The 18,125-nt window shown below is 30.8% G+C and overlaps 1 protein-coding gene across 2 annotated transcripts; it reads right to left on the bottom strand.

The window, feature by feature from the left end:
• Positions 1-1,615: 1,615 nt before the first annotated feature.
• On the bottom strand, positions 1,616-17,843 carry LOC109604778 (putative ankyrin repeat protein RF_0381). Of its 2 annotated transcripts, none has more exons than XM_049968577.1 (9): positions 17,514-17,843; positions 15,758-15,865; positions 11,853-12,007; positions 7,970-8,285; positions 7,837-7,917; positions 7,611-7,779; positions 7,171-7,262; positions 6,964-7,119; positions 1,616-2,874 (listed from the first exon to the last, which is right to left on the bottom strand). In XM_049968577.1, the coding sequence occupies exons 2-9, from the start codon at positions 15,863-15,865 to the stop codon at positions 2,554-2,556; spliced, it is 1,398 nt and encodes a 465-aa protein (XP_049824534.1). In that variant the 5' UTR covers positions 17,514-17,843; the 3' UTR covers positions 1,616-2,553. The 2 variants fall into 2 exon arrangements, with proteins under 2 accessions (XP_049824534.1, XP_049824533.1); XM_049968576.1 differs by lacking the exon at positions 17,514-17,843 and adding an exon at positions 16,264-16,540.
• Between the last annotated feature and the right edge of the window lie 282 nt (positions 17,844-18,125).

Genomic DNA, 18,125 nt, shown 5'->3' with positions numbered 1-18,125 from the left:
GTAGTTATAAGTCTACTAAAGAAAGAAAGAAAGTAACTAAGTAAACTAAAAGAAAAACTTCTGGCAACAATAGTAAAATTAAACTATTATGACTTTATTAAAATTGTTGCAGTAATTAGTTAATAATACTAACTCGATTCGTATAAAAATGATTTATATTTAAACATGAATTTTAACCAAATTAATTGGTATCACTAAATGATTATAAAGAGTACTTTAGTTACAATTATGTTTGTCCTTCCTTTACACATCAAAAAAATTAAATAATTCTTTTTCCAATTAATAATATGTAGTTCTAAATAGACTAAAGAAAGTAAGAAAGTTACTAAGTAAACTAAAAGAAAGACATCTGGCCACAATAGTCAAATAAAACTAACCAAAATACTATTATCATTTTATTAAAATTGTTGCAGTAACTGGTTAATAATTAAAACACGATTTGTACAAAAATGTATGATTTTTAAACATGAATTTTAAACTAAATTAATTTGTATCACGAAATAATTTTAAGGAGTACTTTAATTACAATTACACATAAAAAAAATTAAACTATTCTTTTTCTCATTAATAATATGTAGTTCTAAGTAGACTAAAGAAAGTAAGAAAGTAATTGAGTAAACTAAAAGAAAGACTACTGGCAACAATAGTAATATAAAACTAATCAAATTACTATTATTACTTTATTAAAATTTACATGTGCACATAAATTATTTATTTTTAAAAATGAATTAAATGACAAATTAATTTGTATCACGAAATGATTATAAGGAGTACTTTAGTTAGCATCTTTATCCTTGCCCTCCTTGTCTTCATCTACATTTATCTTTGTGCTTCTTTTACACAGCAAAATAATTAAAATATTCTTTCCTCATTAATAATATGTTGTTTTGACTAGATGAACTATTATAAAGACTTCTGACTACATTAGTGGAATAAAACTAAACAAATCAATATTATCCCTTTATTAAGTAGTCGTAAAAGAATGATACATTTTCAAACATGAATTTTAAACTTTAAGTTATTTGGTATCACAAAATGATTATAAGGAGTACGTTAATCACAAATATTTTTGTATTTTTTGTACACATCAAAAAAATGTTAATGTTTTTTCCTGATTATTAATATGGAGTTCTAAGTAGAACTAAGAAAATAAGAAAGTAATTAAGTAGACTGAGAAAAGTTTACTGACAATAATAGTAGAATAAAAGTATACAAATCAGCATTATTACTTTATAATTAATTTATTAAATTTAACTTTTTTACAATTATCTTTATATATTCTGTCCTTCCTTTAACATTAGAAAAATTAATTTTTCTTGATTAATAATATGTCAAACCAAATAGTTGGTATCACGAAATGATTATAAGGAGTACTTTAGTTACAATTGTCTTTGTCCTTCCTTTACACATCAAAGAAATTAAAATATTATTTTGATCTTTAATAACATATTGTTCTACTTAAATGAAGTAAGAATAATTATAATAAGTTAAATTCCACTGTATAGCATCACTTTTTGGTCAGGTGAAACTAAATAATAAAACCGAAACCAATTAACTAAAATTCCGAATTGTGAACAGTCAACAATTAAATTAAGTAGGTTAATAATAATCTTCATTCAGATATTAATTATTTATTTTCGAACAATACAAACATACAAATAATAAATTATAGGATAAAAATATACAAAACACTTAAAAATATGAAACATATCCTAAGTAAGAAAGGTATCACTTTTGGAATACTCAGGTTTCTTTCAGTTAAGTCTTCTTACCAATCGTAATATAAAAATCATCATATTACAATTAGACTTTCTGATCCATCACATGTTAAAGAAGGCACAACAATTAAAGACAACTAAAAATAAAGCTAAAAGTATATTAGTACTTTGTGTTATATGTAACTAAAACATTGAATAATTAAGCAGAAAAATAACTAAAATGGTTATTAGAAGAGAAGTAGCTTAAGCACATTAGAGAATATAAACGTAAAAAGTAGTAATATAATTAAGCTAATGTATCATTAATAATAATTTCAGTTTTATCCAAATTTATTATTTGTTTATTATATAAATAATATGTAATATGTATATAAAACTTGTTACTCACAACATCTAAAAGCAACTAAAACTGTACCCAGTTTAACTGTGGTTACAATGATTAATATTTATTAATGACTATATTTGTTAAAATATATTATTTAACAACAAATTGTGTAATTAATTAATATAACAGGGATCTGATTTTAGTTAACTAGTTAGTTAATTCACACAAACAAAAATTACTCAAACGTTAATGGACATACCCTTAAAACTGTTATTAGTTATTAAATTAGTAATTGTTAGTTATAAAAACGTTACTCCTTTATAAATACATAAAATTATAGGTTATTTTGCTGATTTGATTAGCGTTTATGTTATCAATAAAGAAGCTTATAATCTCATCATCAACAAATAAATCGGATTATCATCATAGTTATTTTTAATTGCCTTTAACTTCAGCACCAACCAAATGACAATGCCTTTATCACAATTTCAATTGTTACAATCGTAATTTTCAGCTGTAATCAAACAACAAATATTTCTTCAATGTTTCCGGTACTTCGAAGTCGTCCACACAGTGAATGATCTTCCTTCCCAAATGCTTCCTGAGATACTGTCTGACTTGTCGTCTCAGACTCTGCGGATGTCTGGCCAATTCCAGCAATTTCATCTTGTGTTCCGGAGTTATCACAGTGTTCCTTCTGATCATGCACACGTCGAACGATTCGCACGCCTCCAACAGCAAGAAGAATATGCCGTCGTTTTTCGACGTCATCACGTTGTGAAGGAAATTCAACATTCCATCTGGATCGCGGAACTGCGTTTTCATCACAACCTGCAAAATCGATTCGTTGAAACGCAATTTGTACGGGTTTACTGGTTGAAGTTTGTTGGTGTTATTTCCTGACGTTTTGCTAGCACGAGTGGCTAACATCTTCAGAGGTCTGATTTGACAACTTAGACTAACTAATATTCTAGAAATTTCGTTCCATTCGTTGGCCGTTCTTATTTGCTTAACCAATTTTGGTGTTTTTGAGCACTGGTGTCCATATTTAATCAAGCTTCAATGCTTCTTCTTTTCTGTTGAAGCTATTTCCTTGTTTATGGATTTCAATTACTTCCCTAATCATTCTGTTATGATATCCAGTTGTCGAGGCAAGCAATTGTGTATCTTGGAATTTTATCTTATAATTTCCATCTAACAGTGCATGTTCAGCTACAGAAGACTTGTCTGATTGTCCCAGATTGCAGTTTCGTTTGTGTTCCTTAATCCTAGTCCCTATTGAACGTTTTGTGGTACCGATGTATACTTTTCCGCAAGAGCATGGTATGCGGTATTTACCAGAAGCTGTTTGATGATATCTTCTATCTTTGGCAGATCTGAGACTGTGAATCTTCCTTGTTGGTGTAAAAACAGTATGGATGTTATGTTTTAATAAGATTTTTCTAATTCTATCGGTAACTGGAGTACCAACGATGGGTTGGAGTGGTACATTATCCTGATGTGTTTTAGATAGACCATATAAGCGACGTGGATGATACTTTTGTGATAGATCCACTATATCTGGACGGAATTATATCATGTTTAAGGATTCATTGACAGGAACTTTAGTGAAAAGTGACACTACTTCGAAACTGACCAGTCTATCTTCTACATCAAGATGTAATCCTTTCAATATCTCAACAAAATGAGTGGAATCTTTGATAAAGGTTGGGGTGTTTCTAACATGAGGTTGTAGCAATCTGGTAAGACATTTAACTAAGTATATGTTGGTGACCCGGGAGTACTAACGACGGATCGGAGTGGCACATTATCCTTATGTATTTTGGGCAGACCATATAAGGTAGATGATTTCTTTATTTGTGTTTCTAAGCTTTCTCTGTGTTGAATCTTTAGCCAATTCTCGATAGTTTGTCGGGTCCAGTAGTTCCTCCATCTTGCTTTTGTAGATACCGATCGGTGTGTGTAGGTTTTCTGTATACTGTATGGTCCAAATGTTCACCCATTCTTTTTACTAGGACATCCAAAAAATGTATTTGATTCTACTTCTCCAATTCCATTGTGAATTTGATATTGATATGTTAAGAGTTCATTTGTTTTAAAAACTGATTAGTTTTTCTCGTCCATGATTCCATATCACAAAAGTATCATCCACGCTTATATGGTCTGTCCAAAATACATCAGGATAATGTACCACACCAACCCATCGTTGGTACTCCTGGGTCACCAACATATAACTTAGCTAAGATCTTACCAGATTGCTACAACCTCATGTTGGAAACACCTCAACCTTTATTAAAGAATCCACCCATTTTTTTGAGATATTGAAAGGATTACATCTTGATGTAGAAGATGGGAAGATGGACTGGTCAATTTCGACGTGGTGTCACTTTTCACTAATGTTCCTGTCAATGAATCCTTAAACATGATATCATTCCCTCAAGATATAGTGGATCTATCACAAAAGTATCATCCACGTCGCTTATATGGTCTGTCCAAAATACATCAGGATAATGTACCACTCCAACCCATCGTTGGTACTCCTGGGATACCAACATATAACTTAGCTAAGTATCTTACCAGATTGCTACAACGTCATGTTGGAAACACCTCAACCTTTATCAAAGAATCCACTCATTTTGTTGATATATTTGAAAGGATTACATCTTGATGTAGAAGATGGACTGGTCAATTTCGACGTGGTGTCACTTTTCACTAATGTTCCTGTCAATGAATACTTAAACATGATATCATTCTTTCCAGATATAGTGGATCTATCACAAAAGTATCATCCACGTCGCTTATATGGTCTGTACATAAGGGTAATGTACCACTCCAACCCATCGTTGGTACTCCTGGATCACCAACATATAACTTAGCTAAGAATCTTACCAGATTGCTACAACCTCATGTTGGAAACACCCCAACCATTATCAAAGATTCCACTCATTTTGTTGAGATATTGAAAGGATTACATCTTGATGTAGAAGATAGACTGGCCAATTTCGACGTGGTGTCACTTTTCACTAATGTTCCTGTCAATGAATCCTTAAACATGATATTATTCCTTCCAGATATAGTGGATCTATCACAAAAGTACCATCCACGTCGCTTATATGGTCTGTCCAAAATACATCAGGATAATGTACCACTCCAACCCATCGTTGGTACTCCTGGGATACCAACATATAACTTAGCTAAGTATCTTACCAGATTGCTACAACGTCATGTTGGAAACACCTCAACCTTTATCAAAGAATCCACTCATTTTGTTGAGATATTGAAAGGATTACATCTTGATGTAGAAGATGGACTGGTCAATTTCGACGTGGTGTCACTTTTCACTAATGTTCCTGTCAATGAATACTTAAACATGATATCATTCCCTCCAGATATAGTGGATCTATCACAAAAGTACCATCCACGTCGCTTATATGGTCTGTTCAAAATACATCAGGATAATGTACCACTCCAACCCATCGTTGGTACTTCTGGGTCACCAATATATAACTTAGCTAAGTATCTTACCAGATTGCTACAACGTCATGTTGGAAACACCCCAACCTTTATCAAAGATTCCACACATTTTGTTGAGATATTGAAAGGATTACATCTTGATGTAGAAGATGGACTGGTCAATTTCGACGTGGTGTCACTTTTCACTAATGTTCCTGTCAATGAATCCTTAAACATGATATCATTCCCTCCAGATATAGTGGATCTATCACAAAAGTACCATCCACGTCGCTTATATGGTCTGTCCAAAATACATCAGGATAATGTACCACTCCTACCCATCGTTGGTACTCCTGGGTCACCAACATATAACTTAGCTAAGTATCTTACCAGATTACTACAACCTCATGTTGGAAACACCCCAACCTTTATCAAAGATTCCACTCATTTTGTTGATATATTTGAAAGGATTACATCTTGATGTAGAAGATGGACTGGTCAATTTCGACGTGGTGTCACTTTTCACTAATGTTCCTGTCAATGAATCCTTAAACATGATATCATTCCCTCAAGATATAGTGGATCTATCACAAAAGTACCATCCACGTCGCTTATATGGTCTGTCCAAAATACATAAGGATAATGGACCATTTCGACCCATAATTAGTACTCCTGGGTCACCAAAATTTAACTTAGTTAAGTTTCTTACCAGATTGCTACAATCTCATGTGGGAAACACCCAACATTTATCAAAGATTCCACTCATTTTGTTGAGATATTGAAAGGATTACATCTTGACGATTGGTAAAGCTTGTCTCCCGTATATATCTAAAGTTACCGATAGAATTGGAAAAATCTTATTGAAACATAACATCCATACTGTTTTTACACCAACAAGGAAGATTCAACATAGTCTCAGATCTGCCAAAGATAGGAGAGACCATCAAACAGCTTCTGAGATATACTGCGTACCATGCTCTTGGGGGAAAGTATACATCGGTACTACAAAACGTTTAATAGGCACTAGGATTAAGGAACACAAACTAAACTGCAAACTAGGACAATCAGACAAGTTTGCTATAGCTGAACAGGCACTGTTGTTAGATGGAAATCATAAGATAAAATTCCAAGATACACAATTGCTTGCCTTGACAACTGGATATCATAACAGAATGATTAGGGAAGCAATTGAAGTCCATAAAAAACTTCAACATATGGACACCAGTGTTCAAAAACATCAAAATCACTAAGCATATAAGAATGGCCCACGAACAGAACGAAATTTCTAGAACATCATTTGTCTAAGTTGTCATTTAGTTGTCAATCAGAAGTGACATGAACCGAATCAGACCTCTGAAGATGCCAGTCACTCGTGCTAGCGAAACGTCAGGAAATAATTCTAACTATAGATATGAAAACAATGGTCAGGAAAGCCTTAACCTTTACAATGGATTAGTTGTTTCGTACCTTTGATCCGTATTTAATCAACAAATTGACCACAGCCAAACTGAGCTCTTCGTTGCTCGCCAGATATTCAACCAAAACCGGTCTGAGCTGTGAGTTTCTGTCCAACACGTCGTTGTATACTTTCAAGTTTGGATCGGCACCTGCGGTTAGGAGCATCTAAAAACGACCGTCAGACTCCTGCCACCAAAAAATAAGGATTTTGCTTACCTCTATGATCTCGTATCTGTTTGGGACGTTGTCCACTGAAGCCACGTGTAGGGGCGATCCAAAAATTGGTGAACTGCTATTGACATTCGAACCTGGAAATTCAATATTATACTGGGTGTTTCTGAAATGGGTGACCAAAATTTGGGTGCATGTAAAACACGTCCAGTAATAAAGTAAATCTAACACACCACCACAGTGTCAAGGGGTAATTTAGTTTTTGGTTTGAAAATTTAGAGAATTGACAGACATTGAGGTGGTGTGTATATTAGGAAAATAAGCACCAAATTTAAACATAATTGGACCAAAGGTTACTGAAATATGAGAAAAAACATGTTAGAAGATTTTTTATTATTGAACGTCTTCTACCTTCTCCCAACGTTTCGCCACCTATTTGGGCAACACCTTGTATATTTTGGTAATTAAATTTTTAAAAGTCTTGCCTGATTGTATAAGAAGTTGGACGATCTTCGGATCGCCTTTCAACACAGCCAAATCCAGAGGACTGGGCTTTCCAATTTCGTATTCTTCATCGTAATTCAACTTAGCTCCTTGTTTTATGATGAGGTTTATGATTTCCAGATTGCCGGATAAAACAGCGTAGTGTAACACCTAAAAACATCAAAAACATGACTCATGGAAGCGTTTAGTACTTAGGTTAAGACTCACCGTTCTGTAATCGTGTCTTTCGTCAGCCATCGCATTAACATCAGCACCGTGTTTCAACAGAAGCAACACCGTCTCCAAACCCTTAAACGAAACAAATGGAGGAACACTACTTGACTTCGTCTGACAGTTATACCTGTGGTTGGCGGACGGCCTTCATCAGAGGCGTTAGCCCGGATCTGTCGCGGCTGTCGGGATTGGCGCCGAACGTCAGCAGCAAATCCAGAAACTCCAAGTCGTTGACCAGATTGATCTCGGCGCCGAAGAAGTATCTCTTGTTCGGGTCGGCGCCGTGTTCCAGTAGCAACCTGGCTATTTCGGTGTGCTTGTTTCTGATCGCCAGACGCAGAGGTTCGTCGCACTGGGTGGTCCTGGGGAACTCCTCGTCCGTGTTCTGGCGATGGTCGACTTTGGCGCCGGACTTCAGCAACAGTCTTACCAGTTCGGTGAATCTGTAAGGGAAATGTGGAACGTGGTAAATTGGTTCATCATGAACAAATCAAATAATTAACCGTCGATCACATTCTTTAATTTTTTAAACCAAAAACTAAATTACCCCACATTGACATTGTGGTGATGTGTTAGATTTACTTCATTACTGGACGTGTTTTACATGCACCCAAATTTTGGTCACCCAATTCAGAAACACCCAGTATAATATTGAATTTCCAGGTTCGAATGTCAATGCAGTTCACCAATTTTTGGATCACCCCGACACGTGGCTTCAGTGGACAATGTCCCAAACAGATACGAGATCATAGAGGTAAGCAAAATCCTTATTTTTGGTGGCAGGAGTCTGACGGTCGTTTTTAGATGCTCCTAACCGCAGGTGCCGAACCAAACTTGAAAGTATACAACGACGTGTTGGACAGAAACTCACAGCTCACACCGGTTTTGGTTGAATATCTGGCGAGCAACGAAGAGCTCAGTTTGGCTGTGGTCAATTTGTTGATTAAATACGGATCAAAGGTACGAAACAACTTATCCATTGTAAAGGTTAAGGCTTTCCTGGCCATTGTTTTCATATTTATGGTTGAAATTCTTTCATGACGTTTCGCTAGCACGAGTGGCTAGCATCTTCAGAGGTGTGATTTGGTTCCTGTCACTTTGACGTCTGATTGACAACTAAATAACAACTTAGACAACTGATATTCTAGAAATTTCGTTCTGTTCGTTGGCCGTTCTTACCTGTTTAGCGATTTTGGTGTTTTTGAGCACTGGTGTCCATATTTTATCAAGCTTCAATGCTTCATCTTTTTTCTGATGAAGTTGTTTCCGTATTTATGGTTTTCAGTTGCTTCCCTAATCATTCTGTTGGGATATCCAGTTGTCGAGGCAAGCAATAGTGTATCTTGGAATTTTATCTTATGATTTCCATCTAACAGTGCATGTTCAGCTACAGAAGACTTGTCTGATTGTCCTAGTTTGCAGTTTCGTTTGTGTTCCTTAATCCTAGTCCCTATTGAATGTGGCACCGATGTATACTTTCCCCCAAGAGCATGATATGCAGTATATCTCAGAAGATGTTGGGTGGTCTCTCCTATCTTTGGCAGATCTGAGACTGTGTTGAATCTTCCTTGTTGGTATATAAACAGTATGGATGTTATGTTTTAATAAGATTTTTCCAATTCTATCGGTAACTTTAGATATATATGGGAGAAAAACTTAACCAATCGTGGGCCCTCCAGGTGGATCTTTATTATTAGTATGAGGTTTCATTGTACGTCTTATTTCTGAGCGTTTGTATCCGTTGGCCTGAAGTGTTTTTTCTAAATGTTCTTGTTCTTCAGCGAGGTGGTGTATGGCACATAACTTTTTGGCTCGTTCGGTTAGTGTTTTGACTAGGTTGATGGTTAGGTAGTTTATGTAGATACCGATCGGTGTGTGTAGGTTTTCGGTCTACTGTATGGTCTAAATGTTCACCCACTCTTTTTACTAGGACATCCAAAAAAAGTATTTGGTTCTCCTTCTCTAATTCCGATGTGAATTTGTGGCGAGTTTAGGTGTTTTAGAAACTGATCTAGTTTTTCTTGTCCATGTTTTCTTGTCTTTGGAAGTCTCAATCGCTTTTTGTTCAAACTTTTCCATAAAGAAATTGACAATCACTGGACTAAGAGGACTGTCCATTGCTAATCCTTCAGCCTGTTCGTAGAATTTGTTGTTCCAAAAGAAGTAGCTGTCAGTCAGGCACGTATGGAAAAGATCCACTATATCTGGAGGGAATATTTCTGATATCATGTTTAAGGATTCATTGACAGAAATTTTAGTGAAAAGTGACTACGTCAAAACTGACCAGTATCTTTTACATCAAGATGTAATCCTTTCAATATCTCAACAAAATGAGTGGAATCTGTGATAAAGGTTGGGGTGTCTCCAACATGAAGTTGTAGCAATCTGGTAAGATACTTAGCTAAGTTATATGTGGGTGACCCAGGAGTACCAACGATGGGTTGGAGTGGTACATTATCCTGATGTATTTTGGACAGACCATATAAGCGACGTGGATGATACTTTTGTGATAGATCCACTATATCTGGAGGGAATGATATCATATTTAAGGATTCATTGACAGGAACTTTAGTGAAAAGTGACACTACGTCGAAACTGACCAGTCTATCTTCTACATCAAAATGTAATCCTTTCAATATCTTAACAAAATGAGTGGAATCTTTGATAAAGATTGGGGTGTCTCCAACATGAGATTGTAGCAATCTGGTAAGATACTTAGCTAAGTTATATGTTGATGACCCAGGAGTACCAATGATGGGTTGGAGTGGTACAATATCCTGATGTATTTTGTATAGACCTTATAAGCGACGTGGATGATACTTTTGTGATAGATCCACTATATCTGGAGGTAATTATATCATGTTTAAGGATTCATTAACAGGAACATTAGTGAAAAGTGACACCACGTCGAAATTGACCAGTCCATCTTCTACATCAAGATGTAATCCTTTCAATATCTCAACAAAATAAGTGGAATCTTTGATAAAGTTTGGGGTGTCTCCAACATGAGGTTGTAGCAATCTGGTAAGATACTTAGCTAAGTTATATGTTGGTGACCGAGGAGTACCCACGATAGGTTGGAGTGGTACATTATCCTGATGTATTTTAGATAGACCTTATAAACGACGTGGATGATACTTTTGTGATAGATCCACTATATCTGGAGGGAATGATATCATGTTTAAGGATTCATTGACAGGAACATTAGTGAAAAGTGACACCACGTCGAAATTGACCAGTCCATCTTCTACATCAAGATGTAATCCTTTCAATATATCAACAAAATGAGTGGAATCTTTGATAAAGGTTGGGGTGTCTCCAACATGAGGTTGTAGCAATCTGGTAAGATACTTAGCTAAGTTATATGTTGGTGACCGAGGAGTACCCACGATAGGTTGGAGTGGTACATTATCCTGATGTATTTTGGGCAGACCATATAAGGTGGATGATTTCTTTATTTGTGTTTCTAAGCTTTTTCTGTGTTGAATCTTTAGCCAATTCTCGATAGCTTATTGAGTCCAATAGTTCTTCCATCTTGTTTTTGTACAATATTAAAAGTACCATATTCTTATTCCATAAAATATTGCATATATTTTTCTGAATTAAACTCGACATAAACATAAATTTATTTTTAAAAGTAATGTTTGCAGCTGATACTTTAATATATTTTAATAAGTTGCTATAATTATGACCACTACCCTGTTAAACTTACTTAACACTTGTAAATCCAAATTTTAAATGGTTAATTACACCTGTTACCTCAATTATTCACAGAACTCCAAACAAATATAAATTGGACAAAGTCGTAATTATGTTTTGGCTTGTCTAAAAATATTAACTTTTATGATAAATTTAAATTGTTGTGGTGTCAATTGACTTAACATCTCCGTAAAAATGTCCATAAGTATATTTTAAGAAAGACTCTCAGTCTAATTAAACGAAAGTTAAAATATCTAAAGTACACTTTAGGCTTTTAAATATAATTAAACCTAATTAATAATATTATTTACCCATGTTCAGCCGATAAATGCAACGCACTGTAACCGCATTCATCCCTGGCGTTCACATCACCACCTCTTGTCAGCAGCAGTTGGGCCGCCTCGTAGTACCTTTGCCAAACGGCATAGTGCAAAGGCATCAGCCCTTGTGTCACCGGTTCGTTTACCTAAATAAACAAAAAAAAATATATTTTTTATTATCGAAAATGTTTTGAAAATACTTTGTCGTTTCTGAGTATTATAATTTTGTATGCGTTTACGTCAACCGATAAATACAAAGAAATAATTCAAAGCCAAATTCTCGTGATCTATTTTTGAAATTTCTGTACACGATATTTTGGTCAACTCATGATTTAAGATAGCATCGCGAATGTCGTATTTCTAACTTGTTTTTATGAATGTTTATGACAGTACATATGTTATTCCTAAAAGGTTTTTACCATTTTTAATTTTAATTTCTATATTTTCTATTTCTCCATTTTCCATTTTTTTTTCAATTCAATTAATTTTAATATTACATTAATTTTTAATTTTAATATTTTGTATTAACTATAATTTTTAATTTTAATCTTTTAAGTTTAATTTTGTAATGTTATTTTTTTAATTTAAATTTGTTAATTTACATATTAATTTTTAATTTTATTATTTTGTATTAACTATAATTTTTAATTTTAATTTAAATATTTTTTTATTATTATTTTTTAGATAAGGATAGATTTATTAATTATTATTTTATTTGAAATAAAGTTTGTTGAGTTTTATTGATGTCTTAAAATTTTAATTTTATATTTTTTTATTTTAAATTGTATTTAATTTTTTAATATACATATTTTAATTTCTTTTATAATAAATTTTAAACTTTAATTTTGTAATTTATATAATTTCTGTTAATGTACATTTTACATAAAAGGAATGTTTATACAAATCAAAAGTTTTTTAATATTAAATTTAATTATGCTGAAACATATGAAGTTCCAATAAAAATAACAAAGTTATTAATCTTTTAAGATATTACAAAATTAAACGTAATTAATCAACACTCTGTATAAAATTTGGAAGTATTAATAATGACTCCTCATAAGAGGCACCAAAATTTACAGACATTTTAGTTTAGACCACCAATCTGTTAAATTTTTTATTTTTTTAATTTTATATTTTTTAATATTAACTCTTAAATTTAATTTTTTATTTGAATTTTGTAATTTCAATTTTTATTATTAAAGTTTTATCATTATTTTTATTGATTTGATTTATTTAAAATTTGTTAAATAGAGTTCTATTTTATTAACTAATCAAAATTTTAATCATTTTTAATAACTATTTTTCAAGTAAAAAATAGATTAGGAAAATTAGATGAGGTAGTAAATAGTGATTATTTTTTTATTAATTTAATTAGAGTACAACAAATGATAATCAATAAAGCAAACTATTTTTTTTTAATTTTTAAGTTGTGAATGAAAATTTATTGTTTCAAAATATAAAGTACATTTGCATTTAATATTAGTTATAGACGAAATAATGGCATAGAATGAAATAGAGTGGAATAAAAATGAAAAGATTGGATCAGCATGAATAGAATTGAATAAATTGACAAAATAGAATAAGTTTAAATAGAATGGAATAACATAACTTAAAGTGAAATAAAATGAAATGAATAGAGTTTATTAAAAGATTTAGATTGAAATAGAAAAATATAAAATGAAATCTAATAGGATTTAATAGAAATGAAAAGAATGATAAAATAGACAAAAGAAAACAAATAAGATTGCAATAGATTGAAACTAAATAAAATTAATGTTAATAAACTAAATTTTTCATTTATAAATTGTTTATAAAAAATGAATAGAATGAAATATAATGGACTTTAACAGAATTGAGGGAATAAAATAGAATGGAATAAAATGAAATAAACATGATGAAACACAATATAATAGATGGAAAAAGAATAGAATAGGTCGAAATAGAATGGAACAACATAATATACAGTAAAATAAAATGAATTAAAGAAAGTTTGTTAAAATATTTAGATTTAAATAGAAAAAATGAAATGGAATGTAATAGAATATAATAGAAATAAATAGAATGGAATACGGTGAAGTAAAATAGACAAAATAAAACAGATAAGATTGAAATGAATTGAAATTAAATAAAATTAATATTAATAAACTAAATTTTTCAATTTATAAATTGTTTATAAGAATTGAATAGAATGGAATATAATAGAATTTAACAGAATTGAAGAAATACAATAGAATGGTATAAAATGATACAAACATAATGAAACACAATACGATAAAATGGAAAAAAATAAAATAGATTAAAATAAAATGGAAAAACATAATATAAAGTGAAATAAAAGAAATCGAAAAGAGTTTAATAAAATATTGAGATTGAAATAGAAAAAAAATAAATAAATCTAATAGGATATAATAGAAATAAATAATATGAAAAACGGTGAAGTAAAATATACAAAAGAAAACAGATAAGATTGAAATGGTTTGAAATTATATAATATTAATGTTAATATGTTAAACTAAATTTATAATTTGATTATTAGAATTGAATAGAATGGAATTTAATATAATTTAACAGAATTATAGATATAGAATAAAATGAATTACAATGTAATAGAATGAAAAAGAATAGAATAAGTTGAAATGGTAGTTAGAATAGAGTTTATTAAAATATTTCGATTGAAATAGAAAAAAATATAATGGGCACTAGTAGGATTTAATAGAAATGGATAGAATGAAATAGAGTGAAGTAAAATAGACAAAGGAAAACAGATAAGATTAAAATGGATTGAAATTAAATACAATTAATGTTAATAAACTAAATTATTCAATTTGCAAATTGTTTATAAAAATTAAATAGAATGGAATATAATAGAATTTAAAAGAATTGAAGTAATGGAACAGAATGGAATAAAATGAAACAAACGGTATTAAACGCAAAATGATAGAATAAGAAAGAAGAGAATGAAATGGAACAACTTGAAATAAAATGAAATAAATTGAATTTATTATTGTTATAAAAATGAAACAGGAAAGATTGAAAAAGGAATGAAATTAAATAAAATTAATAATAATAAACTAAATTTTTAATTTATATGTTGTTTATAAGAACTAAATAAAAGGGATCAGAATTGAATAGAATGGAATATAATAGAATTTAAGAGAATTGAAGGAATAGAAGTAAAAATAGAATAGAATGAAATAGAATTGAACGAAATGAAATCAAATGGGATAAATTGAAAGGAATACAGTATATTAGAATAGACTGAAATAAAAGTGAATGTAATGGAATGTAAAAAAAATTAAAGAAATAAACAGGATAAAATACAGTGGAGAATAATGGTCAAAAAGAAACAGAAAGTATTAGAAGGAAATGAAAGTAAATAAAATTAATAATAATAAACAAAATTTTTCAATTTATATGTATCTATTTAAATCTAATGTTACTTATAGATATAGAAATATATTGGCATAGAATGAAACATAATGGAATAGAATTCAATGTGATCATAATAGAATAAATCATAATAAAGTAGAATGGTATAAAATGATATAAATATTATAAAAGACACTAAAATAGAATAAATATATTGATATAGAATGGAAGAATATGAAATGAAGTTTAATTATATTAAATTGAAAAGAGTTTATTGAAATTGTCTGAAATAGAATAGAATATAATGAAATAGAGTTGAATGTAATAGAATTTAGTATAGACAGATATAGATAAATTGAAGTAAAATCGAGTACAATGAACAAAAATCAAATAAAATTAATAATCAATCAAATTTCTCCACTTACAAGTTATGGATCAACTATAACAACAAGTTTCATTGTTTCAAAGTATATAAGTAAAATTTTATTATTTACATCTAAGTAACAAGTAAAACTATACATTCTTACCTTTGCTCCACATGCCAGTAGGATTCTAATTTCATCTAGAGGCGCCATTCTTATGATGGAGTCAGCAAGTTCCCTCTGCAGAGGGTTTGCAATACATTCAGTAGGCATCTATAAACAAAAAAATAATAAAACATTTGTTGACCTATATGTTACTTTATTTATATATTTTATAGTGAATTTTACAAGTCTTAAAATTATTATCCTGATCAACATTTTTGACTAATAATTGGTGAAAAGTTGGGAGTTGACAAGAAGTTATACAATTTTTGAAAAACCTGAAAAAATTATATAAATAACTTAATAATTATTGAAGTTCAATTGAAAGTGAAAACGTGGCAAGGTTAATCAAGGACTTTATAAAAATAAAACAAACCAGAAGTTACATATTAATCAAAAACATCTTAGTTAATCGGAGGAAATAAATTAAAATAAGTCAAATGATGGTGAAACATTTACGTCAACAGAACTTCAGCAGGTGTTCCAACTCTTCCAACAAATCCTCCTACCTTATCCAAGAAAACATGAACTTCATATTCTACGGGTTGTTCCGACTGCATGACAAAAGTACTCTCGTTATAACTTGTGCACAATCAACAATTTTTGGTTTTCAAACAGGGAAGAACCGATCCAGGTTTGTCGGCAGTTCAGTGCCACTGAACCTGTCCGGTATTCTTTTTTTTATTATTTAATGGGGATATCTTTAAATAACGTGTTTTTTTCCTTCTACCAAAAAGTGGGCACATCAATAGAGATGCGCATTTACACACGTACGTCCGTTTGGTCCGGTTTATTTTGGCGACTACGTATTTTGTTGGCAAACACGAAATTTTCAGCTGTTTCTATAATGATGTTCTGGAAATAGATGCGACGTATATTTTTGAGTTGCAAGGTCACCGATTCGGATTACGGACGGAAGTTCAATGCAGTCCAGTAAGAATTAGCAAACTTTATTTATAAACAATGGGTGCGGGTGCTTAAAAGCTTTTTCAGTTTTTCTGAGCTTTGCCACGTTATTAATCAATTTATCATCGGTGTTTTTAATTATTTAATAATATTACTAATAAGTGTTATTGGAGGGAATTTAATTTGACTTTTGAAATAAAAGTTCACTCTATTTATACATTTGTGTTTTTAATGTGCAAATCAGTTTCTTATTACGTCTAAACCGTGGGTCAAAAATAGATCAAGTAAATATAATTATTTTTATATCAAAATATTTTTAAATCAATCGCATAAACAATAAACATATCAATTTTTTTTTTAAAAACATTTTTATTTACACAAATATTTTATTAAAGCTTTGGATCAAAGCTTTTCAAAATATTTATATTTATTTTTTCTTTAAAAATACAACACGCACCATTTCCAAAATTATTCCAAAAACTGCAAATTTTGAAATATTTTTTGATACAACAATTTTTTTTCCTAAAAACTTTCCTAAATTTAAATTATTTTTGAAAATCATAAAAAGCTTTTAATTCATTATAGTCATTTTTGAAAAATACACAATAGACATAATTTTTCTTTGATTTTTATTATTCTTCTTCCAAGAAAATTCTTGTTTAAACCAACTAATTAATATAAATCAGTTAAAACTTGACATGTTAACAAAAAATAAAATATCTAACTATATGTTTCACCCCATTGATTTCTATTGAACCAAATTAATACTGAAACAAAAACTTAAATCCTGTTTGATGCATCTGACCCAATTTATCTTTTTTACGTAACCCGAAACTGCCCCCCATCGACTTACCTTTTCTTCTTCGGCGTTCGACGTGAGAAAAATCAGAGGGTACCGAACGAAATGTAAAAATGCACAACAAAAACAAATAAATTGCGTGAGAACTGCACACAGAAAAAAAAATAATCACTTGTTTCACACGGAGGCTGTACGTCAAACTAAGGAACAGGATTACGAATGGTCTATTTATAAGATTTTAAAAACGTATTTCACAGTATATGGCGCAGTGGTGTAGATTGAAACAGGACCATCGCGTTAATTAACTTAAGTGTCTTGCCAAGTACAACAGAATTAAGAATATTTTCAATTAATAAATATCTAAATTTAAAATTTACTTTGTAAGTACATTTTACATACATAATAAATGTTAGTCATGGATGGAATGTGGTGGCATAAAATGGAATGGAATGGATCAGAAAGGGATAAAGTGGATCAGAATTAAATTAAATGAAAGAGAATGGAAAGTAAATTAATATAATTTAATAGAATAGAGCAGAATAAAACAGAATGAAGCAGAATTGAACAAAATGGAATAGAATGATATAAAATGTAAATAAATTTTATTGAATGAACTTAATTGTAATATACTGTAATAAAAAGGAATAAGTGTAACATAATAAAATA

The sequence above is a fragment of the Aethina tumida genome, chromosome 6 (genome assembly GCF_024364675.1).
Source record: "Aethina tumida isolate Nest 87 chromosome 6, icAetTumi1.1, whole genome shotgun sequence".
NCBI lineage: Eukaryota > Metazoa > Arthropoda > Insecta > Coleoptera > Nitidulidae > Aethina > Aethina tumida.
This window is presented reverse-complemented; position numbering and strand designations above follow the sequence as displayed.

Coding starts and splice junctions, on each gene's coding strand:
- LOC109604778 (XM_049968576.1), bottom strand. CDS start 16,314: ATGCAGTCGGAACAACCCGTAGAATATGAAGTTCATGTTTTCTTGGAT. Junction 7,918..7,969: donor AGGCCGTCCGCCAACCACAG/GTATAACTGTCA, acceptor GTTTCGTTTAAG/GGTTTGGAGACGGTGTTGCT. Junction 7,120..7,170: donor ACAGATACGAGATCATAGAG/GTAAGCAAAATC, acceptor GGTCGTTTTTAG/ATGCTCCTAACCGCAGGTGC.